Below are 17,564 nucleotides of genomic sequence, written 5' to 3' on the forward strand. Positions count from 1 at the left end.
TATTGTATATTGAATGAGGGAGATGTCAGCTTTTAGGAAGTGACTTTTCAAAAGAGAATTGCCGCTGTGCATTTAAAAAATATTTATAAATAATACATTCCATAGTATTTCCATACTACTCCAAAAATCTGTGACTATACCTGTCAAAGCTCTTTTGTTCTTTGGATCTGGTCCATAAAGATTTCTGTGGGGTAAATATTTCAATAACTGTAATTAAAATTCATCATCAAAAAGGGCCATATCTCTTTAAATAAAGTTGTAGGAGTTTGACTGATTATTAAATCTGTTAATGTTAAGAAATTGCACGTGTTCAAAAACTAAGGAGCATGAGGATATATTTCCAACAGAGAAAATTCAAAGTAAACCTGAAAACTAATTAAAGTACCAATCTCTGTAAGGGGATCTTTATGGTATGGCACACTTTCAAACTGAATATTGCAGGATTACATGATTGAAAAGGAATCCTGTGTTATATGGTCAGCTCTATTTAGTCTCTACCATGGAAAGAAATTATCATGTTCCTGGACATTAAAAGTTATTTCAAAACTCAGCGTGGACCTAAACCATGCAGACCAGAAAATCTAGTTGTTGTTAGTGTCTCTGGACTAGAGTAGAAAGAGATAAAATATCACATATGAGCAATGTTATTGATCATTATCTAGGCCCCATGCTAGAAACACAATGTTTGGGAAACACCAAATTTAACTTGGAGTGAGTTTTGGGCTGACAGGCAACACAACAAATGCTGAATACCATTCCACCCCATCACTGTTCTATCTTTATCAATGGAGTGGGGGTAATGTTATCTTCTCGGCTTCACATGCATGCCATTGGCTGGGAATCTGGAGGGTAAGAATGGGTCTTTGGGCAACTGGAAGTTCGGTGGCATTTAGCTAATTTGTGGGTGTGTATCTAGCAGGGTCTGGAGTGTTTCATGGAAGGGAAGGAACTGGTTTATGAGGGAGGGCAGAGAAGGGGGTCAGGGAGGGAAGCTCAGTGTAGGTGATACCTAATTCCTCTTTTAGGATCTGAAGTATTCCAGCATTTTTTGGCCCACAAGTAATGAGAAAAAGATATGTATATATTATTTTCCTGTAATCTGGTTTTCAGAATCAGGTTTATTATCAGTGAGAAATCTGCTGCTTGCAGCAGCAGTACAGTGCAATGCTTAAAAAATTCTATAAGTTACAATAAGGAATATTTTTTTTTTAAATGTAGTGCAAAAAACAAGCAAAATAGTGAGGTAGTGTTCACGGATTCATGGATGAGGGGAGGGGATGAGAAACACCTGCAGAGGGTTGTAGGCTCAGCCAGTTCCATCATGGGCACTACCTCCCTACCTTTGAGACCACCTTCAAAAGGCAATGCCTCATGAAGGCAGCATCCATCATCAAGGACCCCAACCGTCCTAGATGAGCCTCTTCTCATTGCTATTAGGGAGGAGTCTAACAGCACACACTCAGGAGAGTAGCAATATCTTGAAGGTTTTCTCATCTGAGCAGGAGGTAGGTTAAAAACATCCTTTGGATGGTTAATGAGCATTTGCAAAGCCACCCACACACAAATAGTCTTACAACACTTACTATTCTGGCTCTTATGTGCGGAATGACAATACTGTACTTGTAAAGTACTTAAGGGACTCTGAGGAACAAATCCCCAGCAAGAACCAATTGTTCCATTGTTGTTCATCAAGTTCCAAATCAGTAGATGGTGAGGAAGGAGGAATTATAAACATGAGTGAACAGCAAGTGCTTACCACTTACCATATATAAGTACTTGCTTTCATCATGCCTCAGGGCACCTAACTCCATTATTACCATAGAAGTTGGTAATTCAGAGTAGAGCATTATTATTAATTTTAATACTTTAAAAAAGCAACAGCTGTGCTTGCATACTGCAGAAATAATCACTGGTAATCAAAGCACTGATGATGGCACCTTCCAAGTTCAAGTGGAAGACTGGCAGTGAACATTATCCCTATCAACTCAGTCTATTTACAATCCTGCAACTTCACTGTTCACTTTCCTGACTGAATTCTAACATAGTGTGTCTTTCTAAAGGCATTAACATCAACAGAACAGAAGATCATCTTATTCCCTTTAGGTTCAACTGGGTACAGTACAGCCTGACATTACACTGGTTAGGTGAATTACTGTTGATTTTAATCATTTAACCTGCCATCTTCAAATATACTCCTCCCATATTCCAACGATTGGTCTCTTGACATATCCAGTCTGGTGCTGCAACAACTCCCTTGCTACATCAAAAGCAAGAAGCCAAGCTGATTAATTTTTGAATGTGAGTCGTTTTTATCAACTTGTTTAGTCAAGGTCATATTTTGTTACCTTGAGGATAATATTGCTATCTTGAGTATAAGCAGCCAATTAATTTCCACAATGAAATTAAATAATTATAAGACCATAAGATATAGAAGCAGAATTAGGCCATTTGGCCCATTGAGTCTGCTATGCCATTTCATCATGGCAGATCCATTTTCCCTCTCAGCCCCAAACTATTGTCTTCTCCCCATATCTCTTCATGCCTGACTAATCAATAATCTATCAATCTCTACCTTAAATATACCCAAATACTTGGACTCCACGGCTGCCTATGGCAACAAATTCCACAGATTCACCTCTCTCTAGCTAAAGAAAATCCTCCCCATCTCTGTTCTAAAATGCCACCCTTCTATTCTGAAGCTGTGTCCTCTGATATTAGACTTCCCCCCCATAGGAAACACCTCTCCACATTCACTCTAACGAGGCCTTTCGACGATTGATAGGTTTCAATAAGGTCACCCCTCGTTCTTCTGAATGCTAGTGAACAGCAGTCCAGAGCCATCAAACAATTTTGATATGACAAGCCTTTCAATCCCAGAATCATTTTCATGAACCTCCTTTTCACCCTCTCCAATGTCAGCACATCTTTTCTTAGAAAAGGGGCCCAAAACTATTCACAATACTCCAAGTGAGGCTTCACCAGTGCTTTATAAAGCATCCTTGCTTTTATATTATAGTCTCTTTGAAATTAATTTGCATTTGCCTTCCTCACCACTGACTCAACCTGCAAATTAACCTTCAGGGAATTCTGCATGAGGACCTCTGATTTTTGAATTTTCTCTACATTTAGAAAATAGTCAACACTTTTATTTCTTCTACCAAATTGCATGACCATACATTTCCAATGCTGTATTTCATCTGCCACTTCTTTGCCCATTCTCTTAATCTGTCTAAGTTCTTCTGTAGCCTCTCTGCTTCCAGAAAACTATCTGCCCCACCACCTATCTCTGTATCATTCACAAATTTAGCTACAAAGCCATCAATTCCATCATCCAAATCATTGACATATAACGTAAAAAGAAGCGGTCCCAACACAAACCCCTGTGGAAAACTTCTAGTCACTGTCAGCCAGCTAGAAGAGGCTCACTTTATTCCTACTCTTTGCATCCTGCCAATCAGCCAATGTTCTATCCATGATTTTATCTTCCCTGTAATATTATGGGTTCTGAACTTGTTAAGTACCCTCATGTATGGCATCTTGTCAAAGAGCTTCTGAGAATCCAACATCTCCTTTGTCTATCCTGCATGTTATTTCTTCAAAGAATTTCAACAGATTTGTCAGGCAAGATTTTCCCTTAAAGAAACCATGCTGACTATGGCCTATTTTATCATGTGCCTCCAAGTATCCCAAAGCCACGTCCTTAACAATCGACACCAACATCTTCCCAACCACTGAGCTCAGGCTAACTGGCCAATAATTTCCTTTTTTTTGCCTCTCTCCCTCTTCCAGTCCTCCATAACCATGCCAGAATCTATTAATTCTTGAAAAATCATTACTAATACCCCACAATCTCTTTAGCCATCTCTTTTAAAACCCTGGGGTGTACACCACCTGGTCCAGGTGTCTTATCTACCTTCAGACCTTTCAGTTTCCCAAGCACCTTCTCTGTAGTAAGGGCAACTTCACATACTTCTGCCTCCTGATACTCTCCAATTTCTGGCATACTGCTAGTGTCTTCACCGATGTAAAATACTTATTAGTTCATCCGTCATTTCCTTGTCCCCATTACTAATTCTCTAGCATTATTCTCCAGTGGTCTGATATTTACTCTTGCCTCTCTTTTACACTTTATGTATCTAAAGAAACTTATGGTATACTCTTTAATACTATTGGCTAGGTTAACTTCGTTTTCCATCTTTTCCTCCATTATGACTTTTTTAGTTGCCTTCTGGTAGTTTTTAAAAGCTTCCCAGTCCTCTAACTTCCCACTGATTTTTACTCTATTATAAGCCCTCTCTTTGGCTTTTATGGTAGCTTTGACTTCTCGTCAGCCATGATTGTGTCATCTTGCCTTTAGAATATTTCTTCTTCTTTGGGATGTATATATCCTGTGCCTTCCAAATTTCTCCCAGAAATTCCAGCCAATGCTGCTCTGCCATCACCCCTGCTAGTGTTACTTTCCTATCAATTTTGGCCAGCTCCTCTCTCATGCCTCTGCATTTACCTTTACTCCAATGATGATACATCTGACTTTAGGCTCTGCTTCTCAAATTGCAGAGTGAACTCTATCATATTATGATCACTGGGCCCCTAAGGGTTCCTTTAACTTAAACTCTAAACAATTCCAGTTCATTGTACAGCACTCAGTCCAGATAGCTGATCCTCTAGTGGGCTCAACCACAAGCTGCTCTAAAACAACATTTCATAGGCAGACTAGACATTTCCCCCTCTTGGGATCCAGCACCAACCTGATTTTCCCAATCTACCTGCACATTGAAATCCCACAAAACTATTGTAACATTGCCTCTTTGACATAAGCTTGTGACAGACATTCACAACCTTCAACCAAAGGAAATTTCTTGTAAAAGCAAGAAATGTAGGAAACACTCTGCAAGTCAGGAAGTGACTATTGAAAGAAATATGGAGTTAATGTTTCATTGGTTAATAAACTCTTCTTGGGCTTCCGGCGGGTACAGGTATCGATTTAATCGACGTTGCAATGACAAACTCTGCCATCTTCATCAGTTAAAATTGATGCCTATACCTGGATGGAAGCCTGAGAAGAGTTTGTCATATGCTGGGAAAGCACTGGATCCTTTTGCATGGGTTGTTTGCCAGCTTCTATTCATTAATACTAGGAAACAGAGCAAACAATTTAGTTTTAAATTGCAGAGATGGTGGTGGAAGGGATAGTAGAACAATGGAAATATTTCTGATAATGATGGGGCCTGAGTTGCACTGGAGTAAATTATTGATGCAGATAACGAATTAATGAAGTTAGACAGTAAGAATGTAAACAAGGGAATGTGGAAACTGTGAAATGAGTGCAATTAGGGAGAATGAGAATACAAGGAAAGAAACAGTAACATATTATACTGGTTAGTGTAAGGCTATTCCAGCACTAGTAAGCTGAGTATAATTCCACAGCTGTTTGTAAACAGTTTGTATGTTCTCCCCATGATTGCATGGGTTTCTTCCAATTGCTCCAGTTTCTTCCCACATTCCAGATACATTTGGGTCATTAGGTTAATTGGTCACATGGGTGTAATTGGGTGGCACAAGCTCATTGGACCAAAACAACCTGTTACTGTGCTCATCTCTAAATAAAATTTAGTTGGAAATGTCATGTCACGATAATGGAGAGAGAGAATGTTGTAGATGGATGATTTACAAATCTGGTCAGTTACCTGATGTGTTAACTTCAATATTTCCAACAGTGGGAGAATCTCAAATGTGGAGAACAGTTAAGGTTAGGGAATGGTTGACTAATACTGAAGTAATTGGTATTTGCTAATTGCTTTATTATTGTCACATGTACCATGGTAAAACGGTGAATTGCTACTTTTGGGTCCCTGAATGTTGAGAAGGAAAGTGTTGATCCTTTGCAATTGGATTCTTATTTATTTGCAATATTTGTCTTTTTTTGCACTTTGGTTGTTTGCCGGTATTTGTTTATGTATAGATTTTTTTTGTAAATTATGTATTTCTCTAGTTTCTTGTAAATAACTGCAAAAATCTCAAGGTAGTTTATAGTAACATATGCATACTTTAATAATAAATTTTACTTTGAAGTTTGAACTTTGGAGGGAAAGTGCCACGAAGAGGGAAGTAGTTGGTGGAGATGGAAAAGCAGCCGAGAGAGTGGAGAAGGGAATAATCTCTTTAAAATACTGAAAGGAGAGGGAAGGGGAAAATATGTCTAATGGTGAATTTCATTGAAGGTAGTGGAAATTCCAAAGGATGATCCATTGACTGCAGGAGTTAGTGTGGGGTTAGATCTGGATCAGGAGAACTCTATCCTTAACTTTGGCTAGCATTAGAGAAGTGAGAGCAGAGTTGCAGGAATTAGATTAGATGTAACTGAGGAATCTTTCAACTATGGTAAAGGGGAAGCCACAGTTCAGGATGAAATGAAGATATCATAAGGGCAAAAAAAAACTTCCCTGGGCCAATGGGAATTAAAAGCAAGCTCAGCTTTATAATATCAAGTATCTTATTTTTAATCTCCAATTTCTGCCCATACACTCCAAAAGAAACTAAAAATTTTGTACAGGGCTTATGAAATGTTGGGGAATTATTTGTATTGACATTGTTTTTCACCATGTGGAGACTGAAGTTCTGAGGTAAGATTAATGAGGCAGAGTATGCAACACCACCAATTTCAATGTAAGATCACAAATTCGAATCAGTGACTCAGGGCTGATCTTGTGGCAAGTAATCTCTAATGAAAATGATCCTGGTTAGCCATTATCCAAACAAATATCAGAAAATCCGTACCTTAATTTAAGTCGGTTCAACCCAGGAATATCAGCTGGTAAGCCACCTTGTTGTAAGTGGATCCAAGATCTTTGAATATCTACTGTGTACAGGTGGTTGGCATAAGAAAAGAAAACCTTTGAAAAAAGATATAGTAAGTGCATAATGATTGATTTGGAGACTTTTTGCACATTTGCTTGTTATGACCTTTGACTATCAACTCATAAACTTATATAGCATAGAATCAGGCCATTTGGCCTAACCTCTCCATACCAACCAAGTTGCCTGTCTGAACCATCCATCTGTGTTTGGTTCATATCCGTCTGTGCCTCTTTTCTCCATTTATCTGTCCAAATGTCTTTTGCACATTGTGACTATACCGCCTGCACTATATCCTCTGGTAGCTTTTTCCCAAATACCTGCCACCCTCTAGGTGAAAACATTACCCACAGATCAGCTTTATAAATCTGTCCTCTCCAGCTGTAGGCTTTCCTACCCTGGGTAAAGGCTGTGATCATTTATATAATCTACAACCCTCAGGATCTCATAATACCTCTGTTAGGTACCCCTTGTCCTTCCCTTCCCTCTCCTTTCAGCATTTTAAAGAGAGTATCCCCGTAGCAACTCCTTGGGCTGCTCTTCCATCTCCCCCAACTACTGGGAATTAAAAAGCCACAGCCTATCTGGTCTTTCCTTATAACTTGTGTCCTCCAGTCCAGGCAATATCCTTGAGAATCTTTTCTGCACCCTTTCCAGCTTAATGACATCTTACCTATAGATAGGTGACCAGGCCTGCAGACAATACTACAGGTATGGTCTCACTGACATCTTATACTGGTGTAACATGACATCTCAACCTTGTACTCAATGCCCTGACCAATAAAGCCAAGCATGCCAAATACCATCATCTATCTGTGTCAGTGCAGGTGGATAAAGTAGCTGCTTAAGGGTTCTCTTTTGATAAACCTAAAGCAAAACAGATTTATTTACCACATGTACATTGAAACTTCCTGTGAAATGCGTCATTTGCATTAACAACCAATACAATTCCAGCGCCAACGTTGTATGCCCACCGTGTCCAGCAGAACAAAACAAGCAACAAAAACAACAACCAAACAAAAGCAACAAAACGACAACGGCAAAACAAGCCCCTCACATCCCTCACACACAGAACAGACAGTCCTCTGGAAACAGGACAAGCTGCTCTGGACCTCCAGCCTCCATTGGACTCATGGACTCACAGACACTGGGCCTCCAACTTCCCCAATGGACTAACAGGATGCAAAATACTTTCTACCTCACATCATTTTGAAGTGGATCCCCTCATTTCTGACAATTTGCTGCCTTCAGCTGGTACCATTTACAAGTTGTGTATATAAATTGTATGCCATTCCACAGTAAGTGCCAAATTCTGCAAAATAAGAACGAAGTACTGAGCCTGAAGTGTCTATGCTGATGTTCGTAATCTACAAATCATCTCTCACTCTGATAGTTTTGTCGTTCAAACACAAACATGCACAATAGCTCTTATGTTGATCTCCATATGGAAGTTATTGATTAGGCACAGTCCCTTGAAATATTTTGTTAAATTCTACATAAATTCTTCAAAGCTTAAAGTTGCATGGAAACATCTTGGGTCTTCACTAGTCCAAGTAACCATTAAATCCGGTTACATCTGAGAGTACTACTAGTTGAGGCAATGACAACCAATAATGATGTAAAGCATCATCAAAAACAAAAGTTGAAAATTTCTGTCAGTCTGTATTTCTAATGAAATAATAAATACTCCCGTACATGACAGAAAGTAATGTTACTTCAAAGACATAAAAAGAACAAGCTCATTTGGTTTGCTGCCTTTGTATATCCACCCTGAATGCAAGGTGCACTAGTGGTAATTCCTGTACCACAGAACTAGGTAAAGGAAGGTGACTCCATTAAAAAAAATTAATAATATAAGGAAGCATAATGTCATCAACCTGAATCGCTAACTCAGCTTCTTGCTTCACTGATGCTGCTTGGCCCACTGAATATTTCCAGCATTGTCTGTTTTTATTGCAGAGTAACAGCTTCTGCAGCTTTTTTCAAAGTTTAATGTACATTTATTATCAAAGTATGTATACATTTTGCAACTTTGAGATTCGTCTCCTTACAGGTAGCCAAAAAGCAAAGAAACCCCCCAAAAAAATTAAAAAACCACCAAGCACCTAATGTTTAGAGAGAGAAAGAAACAAATTGTTCAAACAATAAAAGTAAGAAATAACATTTAGAACGAAAGTGAGTCCTCAGTCACGAAGCCCAGAGTAGGCCACAGCCTCAGGCTCAGTTCAGTGCATAGCAATGTAAATGTCGCAAAACCTACAGACACCAAGTCTGGAGCAGCCAAAGCAGGCCACAGCTTCAGCCTCAATGCAATGCAGAGCAGAGTAAACGTCATGGAGCAGTGAGCAAAACTGGCCTTTGCCTCTGGCCCTGCTGCACCATCAATAACTCTCTGAGACGTGAGGTGAGATATAGGCTTTTATTGACTAGAAGAAAGAACAAGCAGCAATTGACCACCATGCTACATCCTGGAGACTGAGGGCAGGGCTCAGGCCCCAATTGCCTTTATACCGGGGTCTGTGGGAGGAGCCATGGTCAGTGGGAGGAGCCACAGGAGCAGTCAGCGGGGGGGCGTGTCCAGACAGGTATATGTAGTTCACCACATTCACCCCCCCTTTGTTTTAAAAGAGAGTCCCCATGGGGCGAAGTTTCTTACAAGTATATTTACAGGTTAAGTCTATCAGGTGGTCGAATCTGTCGCTACGATCTATGTAGCACCGGCTGTAATTGCACAGGTGCCAGTGGTGATTGCACCGGAGACGGTGGTTGTGCTGGTTCCGGCCTAACTGGAGGTGTCAGCCCACTAGGCGTCAGTGATCCCTCATGCGTGTGCGAGGCGCCTGGTGTATGTGCGTGCGAGACGCCCGGTATAGGAGTGTCGTGAGGAGTCTGTGTAGGGCTCGGTGTGCACGGTGTCACCTCGGGTACAGGGTTCATAGTTACCGTGGAGTGTTCGGGGTAGTGGTCTGCTGCTCCTGCGGACGCCAGGTCGTGGATGGAGACCGTGTCCCCCCGCCCATCAGGTAAGACCACGTAGGCATACTGGGGGTTCGCATGTAGAAGGTGAACCCTCTCGATCAGCGGGGAGTATTTATTGCTCCTCACATGTTTCCGGAGCAGCACTGACCCTGGGGATGTCAGCCAAGCTGGTAAGGTGGTCCCAGTGGCAGACTTCCTGGGAAAAGAGAATAGGCGCTCCTGAGGGGTGGCATTGGTGGACGTACATAACAAGGAGCAGATAGAGTGGAGTGCCTCAGGGAGGACCTCCTGCCATCGAGAGACCGGCAACCCTTTTGACTTAAGGGCTAAAAGTGTGGCCTTCCAAACTGTGGCATTCTCCCTCTCCACCTGTCCATTTCCCCGGGGATTATAGCTCGTGGTCCTACTAGTAGCAATGCCCCTAGCCAGCAGGCACTGGCGCAGCTTGTCAATCATAAAGGAGGACCCTCTATCACTGTGGATATAGCAGGGATATCTGAACAGAGTGAAGAGCTGGTGCAGGGCTTTTATGACGGACGTGGCAGTGGTGTCGGGGCAGGGGATGGCAAAAGGGAACCGCAAGTACTCGTCGATAATGTTGAGAAAGTAGACATTGCGGTCGGTAGAGGGAAGGGGGCCCTTAAAGTCAACACTCAGTCGCTCAAAGGGGTGGGTGGCCTTGATAAGTTGCGCCTTTTCAGGACGGTAGAAGTGCGGTTTGCATTCAGCGCAGACTTGGCAGTCCCTGGTCATCATCCTGATGTCCTCAAGGGAGTACGGCAGGTTCCGGGCTTTCACGAAATGGTAAAATCGGGTGACCCCTGGGTGGCAAAGATGTGCATGGAGGGCGTATAGCTGGTCGAGCTGCGCGCTGGCACACGCTCCCCGGGATAGGGCATCAGGGGGCTCATTGAGCCTTCCAGGCCGGTACAGGATATCATAGTTGTAGGTGGAGAGTTCTATTCTCCACCGCAAAATTTTATCATTTTTGATTTTGCCCCGCTGTTGGTTGCTGAAGATGAATGCAACCGAGCGCTGGTTGGTCAGCAAGGTGAACCTTTTGCCGGCGAGATAGTGCCTCCTGTGCCTAATAGCTTCCACTATGGCCTGGGCTTCTTTCTCCACCGCGGAGTGCCGAATTTCAGGGCCTTGAAGGGTATGAGAAAAGAATGCTACTGGCCTGCCTGCCTGATTGAGGGTAGCAGCCAGCGCAAAATCGGAGGCGTCACTCTCTACTTGGAAGGGAATTGTCTCGTCCACCGCATGCATCGTTGCTTTGGCAATGTCCCCTTTAATGCAGCTGAAGGCCGCGTGGGCCTCGGCAGAGAGGGGAAATGTGGTAGACTTGACCGGGGGCGGGCCTTGTCTGCGTAATGAGGGACCCATTGGGCATAATAGGAAAAGAAGCCCAGGCACCGTCTGAGAGCTTTGAGGGTGGTGGGAAGAGGGAGTTCTAACAGGGGGCGCATACAGTCGGAATCAGGGCCAATGACCCAGTTCTCTACGACATACCCAAGGATAGCGAGTCGGGTGGTTCCGAACACACACTTGTCCCTGTTATAAGTAAGGTTCAGGGCTTTGGCCACTTGGAAAAATCGTTGGAGGTTGGCGTTGTGATCCGACTAGTCGTGACCACAGATGGTGATATTATCCAGAAAGGGAAATGTGGCCTTTAGTTGGCACTGATCCACCATCCGGTCCATTTCCCTCTGGAAGACAGTGACACCGAAGGGGACGCGCAGGAAGTGATAGAGCCTGCCGCCCACCTCAAAGGCGGTGTAGGGGTGGTCCTCTGGGTGGATGGGGCGCTGGTGATAAGCAGATTTCAGATCTATTGTCGAGTACACCTTGTACTGAGCTATCTGGTTGACCATATCTGCGATGCGGGGTAGGGGGTACGCGTCAAGCTGCGTGAACCTATTGATGGTCTGGCTATAGTCCATGACCATCCTATTTTTCTGCCCGGTCCGAACAACAACCACCTGGGCCCTCCAAGGACTTGTGCTTGGCTCAATGATCCCCTCCCTGAGCAGCTGCTGCACCTCTGACTGAATGAAGGCCCTGTCCCCCACGCTGTACCTCCTGCTTTTAGTTGCCACAGGTTTACAGTCGGGGGTCAGGTTGGCAAACAGCGGTGGGGGAGGGATCTTGAGGGTGGAGAGGCTGCAAGTGGTGTCAGTAGCGCAGCTGTCGGCATGTTGCTGGGTGGGATGTGTGGGTCGGTGTGTGTGTGTGGTCAGTAGCGGGGTATATGGCGAAGTCCCACAAAACTGAGGATTCCTGACAGTGAGCGGTGGGAGGGGCCCGTCATATGCCATAGTCACACTTTCAAGGTGGCTCTGGAAATCCAGCCCCAATAGCACAGGCGCGCACAGTTGAGGCATGACCAGTAGCACAAAGTTCTGATATTCTGTGCCCTGCACCACCAATGTCGCTACACAACCCATCCGGATGTCTGTGGAATGCGACCCAGAAGCCATGGTGACTCTCTGGCTTACCGGCCATGTCACGAGTCCGCAGCATTGCACCGTGTCCGGGTCAATAAAACTCCCAGTGCTGCCTGTGTCAAACAGGCAGCTAGTCCTGTGCCCCTCCACCAGGATGTCCATGATTGACCTTGCAAGCTGGTGTGGGGCACTTTGGTCGAGGGTTACGGAGGCCGGAGTTGAACTGCCGTCTTGGTGCCCGGTAAGCACCGGTGGGTCGGGGGCGGGGCGAGGTGGCGCCGACAAAGATGGTCGCCCCCATCTGGGCAGGCAAGATGGCGGCCCCCATGCCCCACACGAGGCGGGCAGGCAAGATAGCGGTGACTAAGATGGCGGCCCCCATGCCTCACACGCCGCACTGCCTGACCCTGCTCGTGGTTCAGACTTACAGACCTTGGCGAAATGGCCCTTCTTCCCACAGCTGGAGCAGGTCGCTTCTCGGGCCGGGCAGCGTTTTCGGGGGTGCTTTTTGAGTCCGCAGAAGTAACACTGTGTGGACTTGCGACTGGCAGCAGCTGTGGTCGGTTTCAGGGAGTTCGTGGACTCGCGACTGGCAGCGGCGGCGGTGAATTTGCTCACGGGTGGCGGGGTCTGCAGTGGCCACGGAACCGGCGGGGGATCGCGTGGCTGGACAGCGTCAGCGTTGTGCAGAGCAGCCTTCAGCATGTCGGCCGTCTCGATCACCGAGCATAAGGTAAGATCGGCATTTTCCAGCAGCCGCTGGCGCACGTACACTGACCTGATCCCCGTAACGAAGGCGTCTCGTACCAGCAGCTCTGCATGTTGTTCCGCTGTCAGACCTTTGCAGTCGCAAGTTCGCACGAGTGTCTGTAGGGCTTGGAGAAACTCGGCACTCGACTCATCGGGTCGCTGTCGCCACATCACTGCAATCTACGTAGCACCGGCTGTGATTGCACAGGTGCTGGTGGTGATTGCACCAGAGACGGTGGTTGTGCTGGTTCCGGCCTAACTGGAGGTGTCAGCCCACTAGGCGTCAGTGATTCCTCATGCGTGTGCGAGGCGCCTGGTATATGCGCGTGCATGACGCCCGGTATAGGAGTGTCGTGAGGAGTCTGTGTAGGGCTCGGTGTGCGCGGTGTCACCTCGGGTACAGGGTTCATAGTTACCGTGGAGTGCTAAGCGATGTCTTGCGTAGACGGTGTTCACCGGCCGCAGGTACTGTCTTTTAAGTGCGTCCAGTGCCCCTTGGTAGGTCGACAGGTCCCTGATAAGTGAGTAAACTTTCGGGGTGACCCTCAAAAGGAGAATTCTGTGCATAATAGCGGGCTCAGTCGCACGAACCTCCTCCAAGTATGATTGGAAGCATGCAAGCCAGAGTTCAAAGGCAAGAGCTGCTTCTGAGTTTTGAGGGTCCAAGTCTAATTTTTCCGGATGTAAAATACTTTCCATGTTTTAAAACTTCCAGTCAATAAAATTGATGCACCATCAATAAATCTCTGAGACGTGAGGCGAGATATAGGCTTTTATTGACTGGAAGAAAGAACAAGCAGCAATTGACCACCATGCTACATCCTGGAGACTGAGGGTAGGGCTCAGGCCCCAATCGCCTTTATACCAGGGTCTGTGGGAGGAGCCATGGTCAGTGGGAGGAGCCACAGGAGCAGTCAGCGGGGGGGCGTGTCCAGACAGGTATATGTAGTTCACCACAGGCCCCGACAGCCTGCCTTTTCAATCTCTCTGGCCATGCATTTAAATCATCCAAACATTGGGTCATTCCTCGCAGTAAGACCCCGGCCCTGTCACATCTATATGCTCTGGGCCTGGACCCTGCCCCCACATTTCGACTTGTACCTGACCTTTCCAAATCAGACTGGCGCTTAGATCGATCAAACCCCGCTCTTTACAGTTAAAGTAGATGGTTCCAGATTGTCTTGATTTTTATTATGGAGATAAATTCTGAGTTTTTAGTTTTTTTTTGTTGGGTTCAAAAACTCATGTTTCTCAATGCTATTAAATTTTTTAAAAGTTGCCTCCTGCTCTGCTGAGTATTTTCAGTTTTATTTTTGTTTTTATTTCAAACATTCTACTTTGGCAACAGTTCAGAAAGGTTTCACAGTGCTGAGCAGTAAGCTTCATCTCTGAACTCAGATGCCTTTTTGGAATCATCTCCAATTGGTGTAAAGCATGAAAGGTGTTGGTAGCAAAAACTATATTTTGCTCTCACCTGTTTCAGACTGTGTTGATCATCAGCTTCCATTAAAGGCTCCCTCAATAGCAGGAGGATTGTCAGGCAGAAATCCTCCATCACCTGAGTCTTCCAGTCTTGCATAAAGAGCTGGTCCCAGGTCAGCAGCACAGCTGGCAGATCCAAAATGCCCACAAAACCCTATGAGACACAAACAAGTTATATAGCTCAATAGGCGTTGTAAACTAATTTGGTGTGATAGCTGTACTTGTTTCGGCAATACAATTCAGATTCAGTTTCGGATTCTGATTTATTTATCACATGTACATCAAAACTACACAGTGAAATAAGTTTTTGCATTAACAACCAAGACAGCCTTGAGGGGGTTGAGTGTCGCCACACATTCCAGTGCCAATTTAGCATGCCCGCAACGCTGGGCAGAACAACACAGTTCTCAATCAGTCTCAATGTTCACAGGAAGGACAAGGATTTTAAATGCGGTGATTCATGTTTGTTACGGCATTCCCAAGTAACGTGCATATAGTTTGAGGCGGTTGTGAAAGACCTGTGATGATACTTGCAGTTAAATGGCTCAATGGATTGGTTTATCCTTGAAAACTTGCGTGAAGCACCAACACAGAGTTTGTTTACAAGAAGGGCCAGAATATGCAGGCCTCTCCTTCACATGTTCTATCAGTCTGTTGTTAACAGCACAATTTCTATGCAGTGGTGTGCAGGGGCAATGGCATCAACACGGGTGATGCCAACAGGCTCAATAAACTGATTGGAAAGGCTGGCTCTGTTATAGGAGACAAACTGGTCATTCTGGAAGTTGTGGTAGAACCAGGGAATCTGGGATAGCCAGGGAAGTGATCTTGTAATATTTGACTTGTAAATCTTGTAAATCTTATTTTTAAGGTAACTTACTTTCATTCTTTCTTCTCTTCTAATATTTGTATATCTGTGCACTTGTAATGCTACTGTGACACTGTAATTTCCTTTGGGATCAATAAAGTATCTATCTATCTTTCTATCTTTAAAAGGCATTTACTGTTGTAAAATACCTAAAGAGTGCAAAGTACTCATTAAACTATCCATTCTATCCCCATTGAAGAGAGAAAACAAAAGAATAAAAGATTTCTCAGAACCTATTGAACATTATGCAATTTTCTTCAATGCTCTTACCTCTCCCATCCACTTCCTGAGGAGTATAATTGGGTTTTCCAAACACTCTTTGCTGTTGTGATGCCTATCTTCAGAGTTGTTGAACTTTTGAGTCTGTATCTTTTCCCGGAAAAATTGCTCCAGAAGAAATTCAGAATACAAAGGAGAATTGAAAACATCATTAACTTTACAATGGATAGCATGGAATGCAGTAGCTTAGAACTTTATTTCCTAAAACAAGTTCCTGATGAAATGACAGCAATGAGGGCTCAATGCTTCCCAATATCAAGTTCTGACAAAGGGTCCCACAACTGAAAGGTTGGCTGATTTTGATGTTAAGTGTTTCCAATATTTACTGTTTTAATTGCCTACTCTTGCAGAGAAAGGAAGGTGATCTGGAAGTTTATATTCCTTGTACAGTATGCAGCTCAGTGAATATTACAAATACAGAAGACAGCATGCCCTGCTGAAGTCTCACCAGTTAACTGTTGGATAATTGGAATGATCACAGATCTTAGTTTTCAAATTTTCTCTGCTTCATTCCCTGCAAGTACAGTCGTGCAAAATTTACTTGACTATTTGGTGACTTTTTCTGATTTATGTGTACTGGTAACCTGAAATATTTTGAAATGTAGCAAGCATTTTGAAAATACAGATTTATTAGATTATTAGAAATTAACCCAGCTGTGCAAACATCATCAATAGCCTGTCCAGATTAATCATATAGGAAGCAGACCAGTGCCTCAACTTCACCAATCACTTGTCCTGGTCCAATCTGTAGAAGGCACACCAAAACCTTAACTTCATCAAAAGCTTGTCCAGATCAATCATATAGGAAGCACACCAGCACCTCAATTTCATCAATAGCTTATCCTGATGCAATCACGTAGAAAGCAGACCAGTGCCTCAACTTCACCAATGGCTTGTCCTGATCCAGTCACATAGAAAGCACACCAACACCTCAACTTTCTCCAATGGCTAAGGAAATTCAGCAGCATGTTCTTGTTGACCAATTTTACAGAACATTATAGAAAGCATCCTATCCAGATGCATCAAAGCTAGGTATGACAACACTCTGCTCAAGACTACAAGAAACTGCAGAGAGTTGTGGACACACCCCAGTCTATTATGAAAACCAGCACCCCCCCCCCCCCCCCCACGGGTTCTGTCTGAACTTCTTGCAACTTTAAAAAAGCAACCAGAATAAATCAAAGACAACTCCCACTCTGGATATTCTCTCTTCTATCCATTTCCATTAGGCAGGAGATATAAAAGCTTGGAAACACACACTAGCAGTCTCAAGGACAACTTCTACCCTGTTATTACAAGAACCTTGAATGGACCTCATGTATGGTAAAGGTGAACTCTTGACCTCACAATATGCCTTGTTGTGGCCCTAGTATCTTATTGTCTAACTGTATTCTCAATACCTCCAGTCTTTATATATGTAACTGTAACACTATATTCTGCATTTCCCTTGTACTACCTCTTTGATTTCATCCAGCAAAGTTGTTTTCATACTGCTGATCTGCTAAGCTCCAACTTCCAACCACTTCACACCATCATCACTCTGTTCATCATGGGCACAATGCTCCCTACCATCGAGGAAATCTTCAAAAGAAGTGTCTCAAGAAGGCAGCATCTATAAGGACCCTCACCATCCAAGACATACACTAGTCTTGTTACCTCCCCCATCAGGGATGGAGGATAGGAGCCTGAAGACACACACTCAATGTTTTGGTTTAGCTTTTAGTTAAGAAGGCATACAGTGCATTGGCCTTCATCAATCATGGGATTGAGTTTAAGAGCCGAGAGGTAATGTTACAGCTATATAGAACCTTGGTCAGACCCCACTTGGAGTACTGTGCTTAGTTCTGGTCACCTCATTACAAGAAGGATGTGGAAACTATAGAAAGGATGCAGAGGAGATTTAC

At 43.9% G+C, this 17,564-nt stretch overlaps 1 protein-coding gene across 1 annotated transcript in view; it reads right to left on the minus strand.

Moving 5' to 3' along the window:
* LOC140731514 (uncharacterized) overlaps positions 1-17,564 on the minus strand; it is a 110,703-nt gene that overhangs the window by 73,341 nt on the left and 19,798 nt on the right. Inside the window, exons 6-9 of the mRNA XM_073052984.1 lie at positions 15,652-15,768; positions 14,506-14,667; positions 6,778-6,893; positions 141-184 (exon numbers count right to left, since the gene is read on the minus strand). Coding sequence (XP_072909085.1) covers positions 141-184; positions 6,778-6,893; positions 14,506-14,667; positions 15,652-15,768 — 439 coding nt within the window. The remainder of the gene's footprint in view (positions 1-140; positions 185-6,777; positions 6,894-14,505; positions 14,668-15,651; positions 15,769-17,564) is intronic.

Source organism: Hemitrygon akajei, chromosome 8 (assembly GCF_048418815.1).
Source record: "Hemitrygon akajei chromosome 8, sHemAka1.3, whole genome shotgun sequence".
Classification (NCBI taxonomy): domain Eukaryota; kingdom Metazoa; phylum Chordata; class Chondrichthyes; order Myliobatiformes; family Dasyatidae; genus Hemitrygon; species Hemitrygon akajei.